This window comes from Raphanus sativus, unplaced genomic scaffold, assembly GCF_000801105.2.
Source record: "Raphanus sativus cultivar WK10039 unplaced genomic scaffold, ASM80110v3 Scaffold4253, whole genome shotgun sequence".
NCBI classification, from domain to species: Eukaryota; Viridiplantae; Streptophyta; class Magnoliopsida; order Brassicales; family Brassicaceae; genus Raphanus; species Raphanus sativus.
Window position 1 is genome coordinate 1 of NW_026619555.1, and position 7,821 is coordinate 7,821.

The 7,821-nt window shown below is 39.0% G+C and overlaps 1 protein-coding gene and 1 pseudogene across 1 annotated transcript; one reads left to right on the top strand and one right to left on the bottom strand.

The window, feature by feature from the left end:
• Positions 1-1,109: 1,109 nt before the first annotated feature.
• On the top strand, positions 1,110-2,162 carry LOC130507276 (cytosolic sulfotransferase 1-like). The gene has a single exon (XM_057001986.1). The coding sequence runs from the start codon at positions 1,110-1,112 to the stop codon at positions 2,094-2,096; it is 987 nt and encodes a 328-aa protein (XP_056857966.1). The 3' UTR covers positions 2,097-2,162.
• A 638-nt stretch (positions 2,163-2,800) lies between these two features.
• On the bottom strand, positions 2,801-4,257 carry LOC130507275 (uncharacterized; annotated as a pseudogene).
• Between the last annotated feature and the right edge of the window lie 3,564 nt (positions 4,258-7,821).

A 7,821-nucleotide genomic window follows, 5' to 3' on the forward strand; every position in this document is an offset into this window, starting at 1 on the left:
ATTAAGTTATATATGTAATAATTATTGGCTTCTCAATTATTTCATATATATTTATTATTTTATTATTTGGTAAATAAATGAAATATGTAAAACTATGTACTCCTGTACCATTTTAAGTAATGTTTAAGGTTTTTACATAAAGATTAAGAATATACAAATTTCTATGTGATTTATCTTGGTTACATAAAATTGCATTAAATAAAACCAGTTTAACAAATAAGAAAAACATGTAGTATTTTGTAATTGGTTGCAAATTTTAATTGATATTAAATTTTATTTTGAAATGTGAGAACATCATTTATTATGAAACAAAATAAAAATGCTTAAACACCAATTAAAATGGTAGGGAGGGAGTATAATAATGGTTATCATACGCAAGCACGCATCGTAATCTAGTATATATATATTTAAATAAGGAACAATACTTAGGTTCACCCCTGAGGTGAACTTCTTAAATTCACCTCACTTCTATTAACCAATTAAATCTCCACGTAGGATTAATGATAAAAAAATATCAAATACATTTTTAAAAATTCAAAAAATCTTTTAAATGTCAATTTTAACAAAATTAATACCGTAAAATAAACTCTAAATCCAAACCGTAACCCTAAACCCAAACCATATACCCTCAAGGGTTTGTGTTTAGGGTTTAGAGCTTAGTTTTAGGGTATAGAATTTGATTTTAGGGTATAGGGTTTGGGTTTAGTGTATGGGTTTAGGATATATAATTTTATTTTAGGATATAGAATCTAGAATTTAGGGTATAGGGTTTGGGTTTAGGGCTTAGGATTTGGGTTTAGGGTATAGAGTTTAGGTTTAGGGTTACGGTTTGGATTTAGAATTTAGTTTACGGTATTAATTTTGTTAAAATTGACATTTAAAAAAAATTTTGGCTTTTAAAAAATGTATTTAATATTTTTTGTCGTTAATCCTACGTGGCGATTTGATAGGTTAATAAAGGTGAGGTGAATTTAAGAAGTTCACTCAGGAGTGAACCTAAGTATTTTTCTTAAATAAGCAGTGATCCACCTCCCAAAGCATCCAGCTATAAATTGTGATCTTTGCATTTGGAGAAAATCAGAATTTTATCACCACAAAACTCACTAAAAATGAATGAGAAGGAGCTCCCCGAGCAGTTGAGAGATGATAACTTAAGCGAAGAAACCAAGACATTAATCTCTTCGCTTCCTTCGACCAAAGATTTTATAGGGAAGCTCTACAACTACCAAGGATGTTGGTACTATCCCAACACCCTCCAAGGTGTCCTGAACTTCCAGAAAGGTTTCAAGCCTCAAGAAACCGACATAATCATCGCTTCTTACCCTAAATCTGGCACCACTTGGCTCAAAGCTCTCACTGTCGCTCTCCTTGAGAGATTGAAGGACATTTCTTCTTCTGATGCGCTTCACCCTCTGCAATCAGATAATCCTCATGGCATAGTACCCTTCTTGGAGTTCGGTTTGTATCTCAAAAGCTCAACACCTGACCTGACCAAGTTCTCATCTCCCAGGCTGTTCTCGACACACATGCCGTTACATACGCTTCAAATACCCTTCGAGGACTCTCCATGCAAGATCGTATACGTGTGCAGGGACGTGAAGGACGTGTTGGTATCGCAATGGTATTTCAGGTGCGCTTATCTTCAAAAAGAATTAGACAAAAGGCTTCTAGAGTCTTTATTTGAGTCGTTATGCAATGGAGTTGGCTATTTTGGACCCTTTTGGGAACATGTACTAAGCTATTGGAGAGGTAGCTTGGAATATCCCAAGCATGTCCTCTTCATGAGGTACGAGGAAATGAAGTCAGATCCTGCTGTTCAGGTTAAGAGACTTGCAGAGTTCTTGGGTTGTCCATTCACCGAGGAGGAAGAAGAAGAAGAGAGCGGATCTGTGGACAAGATCTTGGAACTTTGTTCTCTGCGTAGTCTGAGCAGTATGGAGATCAACAAGACTGGAAGTAAGTACGATGTGCATCATTCTAATTATTTCCGCAAAGGAGAAGTGGGCGACTCCAAGAATCATCTGACTCATGAGATGGAAAATAAAATCAACATGATCATCGAGGAAAAATACAAAGGCTCCGGTTTTAAATACTGAATGATGTGTAATTTGTGCTTTCCTTCAATGGATATATATCAACTTTAAAAAATAAAATCATTAATGATGTCGGATTTGTATTTTTTGGAGATTGGCCTTTGGTTTGGGCTAGTCTAGTTTTAAGCAGTGAATTGGTGTTCTTTATCTTATGTTCAGAGTGTTTAGTTCTTATAGTTTGTTGTAGTTGTTGTCTCCGGAAGTATTCCGGCTTGTCTCCCTAGTGTAGTGCTATTATCTCAGGAGACGGTTTGTCCGGCTTGTGGCTGAGGCCATTGGTTTTGTCTCCTGTGATATTTTGGCTACTCCTTAAATGGAATAGATAAAACAGCATATGTTTAAAAGAATGTTAACACCAAACTCCCATGACACACAAAGCTGTTCATAGCTTAACGCTGAACGTGCAGAAGATATCTAATGACATTGATCCAGAGTTTTTTTTTTTTTTTGATCCAGAGTTCTTCAAAGAAGGTCTTGCTAAGTTTAGAGAAAATGAATCCAAATAATCTGTAAGTTGATGCGAAACGTGAGTCCACATGGTGGCGGTTAGAAGAAGCTGGGATGCAAAAAGAGAAGGGTTCATCTTAAGTTGTTTTAGTGTAGAGAGAGGTTTTGTTTTTATATTAAGATAATTATTCAAACCAGTTCTGGATTATTCATTATACAGAGTTTACATGAATGGATAAGAGCTTTAATTAAATTAATTGCACACCTTAAATTGCACACATGACACACACAGAAGCTGAATAAACCCTAAACCCACTTGCTCTTCAACTTATCAACATGTCTAAACTCATATGTCAACACCAGACTCGCATTCATTCTCTTTAATTCAAAGCTCTCTACCAACACATAGCATTTATAACTCTTCCAGTGTGATGAACCGCCTTCGAATCTCTCTGTTCTCTTGATGCTAGACCTTACTTCGTCGCCTTTGTTTAACCACCCGAACCTCTCCTCTTCCCACTTAATCCTCTCCACGACCACTGAACCGAGACCTATCTTCTTGTCTTGTCTCTCTTCCCTTAAGACACTAAACCAAAGAAATCCATCAGCTCTTGTCTCTCTCAGATTGGTTACTTCTCCATCAAGCTTCACCACTTTTGTTTCTACTTCAACATCAACTACCACCTCACTTTCTTCTTTGTTGTAACTACATGAGTAAACCTCTTCCCATCTTTGTTTAAGATTCATAACTGTAATAAGTTGAGTTTTTAATCTGATCCTTTGCGTCTCCTTCTTTCACGAATATGAAAGGAACATACCATTTTCCTACCACAACGCTTGTGTTCACATCTTTGGGAAACTCGGAACGAAGCTTAGCGTTGATTCCCTTTGCATCATCTGTCAAACCAAAGTCTTGAGAGTTCGAGTACCCAACGGTCCAATACTTTCTCTTAAGGAACCTAGGTGGTATACCATTAGGAGCAACAGATGTGGCTGTGTAACGACCAGATGATGCTGGGCGTTGATGGATCTCGAATTGTTGGTATATGTCATAAGGATCTGCTTCTTGTGGCTTAGCATCAGGAACGTAGCTAAAGCAAAAGCAGGAGGGGACTCTGTCTTCTTCTTTTGCACTTTCCGAAGATCCTCTGCAAGAAAAAAAAACTAGGGTTTTAGGAGTTTTGTTGGGCAAGTTAGGTCTCTCAGCTTCGATTTATTAAAAATATATGGATTGAAACCTCAAAGCGTTACTTAAAAGAAAATAAAATTTTCATATTAAGATACAATTTGTGAAGAAACTAATGGAAAATTATATCAAACCGAACCAAACAAAATGCTATAATCTATTTTCATGAACCAAAACACAGATAAAATAACTCAAAGATTATTTGGATATACATACCCTGAGTGCTTCCCACGTCTTTTAATGACATAATAACGGTTCAAAAACAGAGGCTGTCCAGGAACCGGAATGAACAGAACCGGGTCTAAGAAACTGCGCCTGTTTTCACCTCCGGTTCTGTACGTCACAATCAGCTCTGCGTTCTGTGGGAACGGTAAGCCTTTGAGTTCACCAGCGTAGCAAGATATCCGAAGCAACAAGTCGGCTCGGCTTTGACTCTTCATCTTGAATCACAAGTACACCTGAGTTTGGGCCTTCCGGCAACGTTTGTGTGAAGTTTCTCTGGCATTCCGAGAGATGCCTTGTAACGTACATCTTTAAGGTGGTGAATTATAAATCAAGAAAATGTGATTTGTTTATATAGAGCACCATGGGTTGAGGGATAAAGACGTAAGCTAACTTTACAAGTTATTTTTTTAACGACTTATCAAATACTTTGAGCTAGATGGTCTAATTTTTTTTTTTTTGAAACACAGATGGTCAAATTTATGACCTTGACTTGGTCTCACAAACTTATCATAGAAATTAAAGTCTATTTTTCCCACAATGCAATACAGTGACACCTTTGCAATATTCTTCAACCATGCCATTGTGACCAAGTGGTGAATCAAGTCTCTCAATGTCTTGGCACTCACGGAAGTTATATATTCTAGCTGCTTTGAAGAAAGACATAGAAGTGCTCAAGGCAAAACGAGATAATGTGCAAAGAAAGGTTTTCGGAGAAGAGTTTACAGGACGTCGTGAAAGGCTTTGTCTGGTCCAGGTATGGCTTACTAATGTCCTCAGCACCGAGAACAAATTCAATGATCTACTTATAGCACGAACAACGTTGAGCTTCAAAGGTTGTGTCTCTGTGGGTTATGATGCTCTAGATAAAAATACACTCATCGATACACAAATCCTCCATTAACATTCACTTTTGCCTCTCCTGATACTTCCCCTACACATCCCCGAGACCCGTTTGTAGATGATGAATCAACACTAAGGTCACGAGGCGGTAGACCATTAAAACCATCTCAAAGGCTCAAGGAGATGGAATGGTTTACTGTTACAGGGAAAGGAAGGAGAGGCCGAGGAAGAGGTCCTCGTCCCTAGGTTCTCAACAAAAACTTATTAAGTGCTGCCTCCCTTCTACTATGTTGCTTCTTTGTTTTGCTTAACTTTAAAACCATTGCTCCCTTCTTTGTATCAATGCTGGTCTCCTTGCGCTATCTTGACTTGTCATGGACATACATAAGGCGGCTACCCCTCTTGGCTTGCAAGAGTTGAAAAGGCTCATACATTTGAGGCTGGACTACATGAAGAGACTTAGGAGTGTTTCAGGGGTATCAAAACTGTCGAGTTTGAGGAAACTGCAAGTACAAGAGTCTAAAATGTCGCTAGACATGAGCTTAATGGAGGAGTTGCAGCTCTTGGAGCATTTACAAGTTTTAAACATAAGTATCAAGTCAAGTCTGGTTGTGGAGAAGTTGTTATATGCTCCCAGGTTGGTGAAATGTCTTCAAATTATAGTACTTAGAGGGCTAGAGGAAGAAGAATCAGCTAGATTGTTGGCTTTGCCATGTATGGATAGTCTCCGTAAAGTCATCATAAGGAACTGTGGAATGTGGGAAATAAAGGCAGAGAGGAAGATTTTATCATTAACTCAAGGCTTCCCAAACCTCTCTAGTGTGCATATAAGTAGCTGCAGTGGTCTGAAGGATTTAACGTGGCTGTTGTTTGCTCCAAACCTTACTAGTCTCATGGTTCTAGACTCAGAACTAGTAGAAGAAATAATAAGCCGGGAGAAAGCTATGAGTGTTAATATCATTCCTTTCAAGAAACTAGAGAGTCTGCGCTTACACAATCTAGCTACGTTGAAGAGCATATATTGGGTGCCTCTGTCTTTTCCATGCCTAAAGACAATCCACGTTACAGAGTGTCCAGAGCTGAGAAAGCTCCCATTGAATTCTCAAAGTGTCTTCAGGGTTGAAGAGTTTGTTATTAAATACAAAGAGGAAGAATGGTTTGAAAGGTTCGAATGGGATGATGAAGCCACTAGACTCCGTTTCTTACCTTTCTTCAAGTTCTTCGGACGGTCGGACCTGAATTGCATGTTATCTATGTGCGGTAGCAACTTTTAAGAGTTTGAAGCAGTAAAATGATTTCAATGACAAGGGAGAAGATAACTATTTATAGAATTTATTTAGAGTTACAGTCTTACCAATCTTTATTTTTTATTTTTTAATTCCTTAATCACTCATAAAGGTTGGAGGTAATATCAAAACACAATAGACGGTAAAACAAATACAAGTGTAAATAAATGACACCATAGAGACTAAAAAAGCCATTGCAGATTACGTTGCGCCAACAAGCTTACTCCACTTACTCTTGACCTTATCAACGTGTCTGAACTCATATGTTAAGACCAAGCTCTCGTCCATTCTCTTCAGTACAAAGCTCTCTATCAGAACATAACAATGATAACTCTTCCAAAAACTCCCATCTTTTGGTTTCTCCAATCTCTTAACCACCATTGCTCGCTCCTGGTCGACTTTGCTTGTCCATCCAAATCTCTCTTCTTCCCATTTCATCCTCTCGACAACCACTGACACTAAACCGATCTTCGGAGACCAAACCAGACAAATCCATTTTCATTTACACCTCTTGTAGTTTCTGTTGATGTAAAGATGTCCGCCCTGAAGTAGTCGCTGACGTAGTTGCTGAAGCAGACGTTGTAGTGAGTGGTGAAGACCATGTGGAGTCGAGATGCTGAGCTGGAGTCGTGTAGACTTGGAGAGCAAGGGAGTATCTTGAAGAAAAGGCAAAGAGGAATAAACTTGGGGAACAAGTTTATGACTTAAAGAAGAGGAATAAGTGAATTCCAAAAAAAGGAAAGTTGCACTAATTGATATGGAAGATGTCCATATTGTGGTTCCTTGGAGATTAGGGTTTCAGGAACGTGGAGTTAGTATAAGATAGCTATGTGGTCGTCTGTAGAAAGACAAAGACACGGAGACTGATTTTATAGAGAGAGAGAAGCGCTTGGAAGTGTTCTGGGTCGTGCTGAAGCAGGGGCTGAAGTACTTGACGGTGGAGAGACATAAGCGGGTAGCTTAGGAATTGTTCAGTGGCGTGTGTTAGGGTGTAACACTAGACGTGTAAAGCTGATTAAGCAGAAATTGTAATAGGGTTTACAAGACGATTCTAATAAAGCTATTGGTGTGTGCTTGTGTATTTTGTCTCTCTGATTTACCTTCTGCATTACTATTGTTTGTGTTGTCTTTGCACTTACAAGTGGTATCAGAGCGGGTCACCTAAGTTACTGGTGTGATCCTAGAGGTGAAGATGGACACGGTTATTTCTGTGCAGAAGGCAATCTTGTTGAAGGCGGACTAGTATGGTCATTGGAAGGCTCGCATGAAACAGTTGATTCGAGGAATCAATGAAGATGCGTGGACAGCTGTGGAGACTGGTTGGGAGGAGCCTACCATAGTCACAGCAGATGGGAAGAAGCCTAAGCCAAATGTGGATTGGTCAGAGGCAGAGCACAATGCATCAAAGTTTAATGCAAAGGCGCTTTCGACGATTTTCGGAGCTGTTGAAGTAGAGCAGTTCCAGCTGATTCAGGGGAGTACTTCAGCTAAAGAGGCGTGGGAGATCCTACTGAATTCGTTTGAAGGAGATGACAGTGTCAAGAGGACACGTCTGGATCATCTTAGGTCGCAGTTTGAGAATCTGAAGTGGTCAGATGCGGATACGGTGGCGAGCTTCAGTGCCAAACTCAGTGCTATGGCGCATGAACACTACAAGAAAACAGCGTAATTCTGACGGACGTTCTGACGGAAAATGAGTTCCTCGGAATATTCCGAAGAATTTCCGAGGAAATTCTGAGAAAAC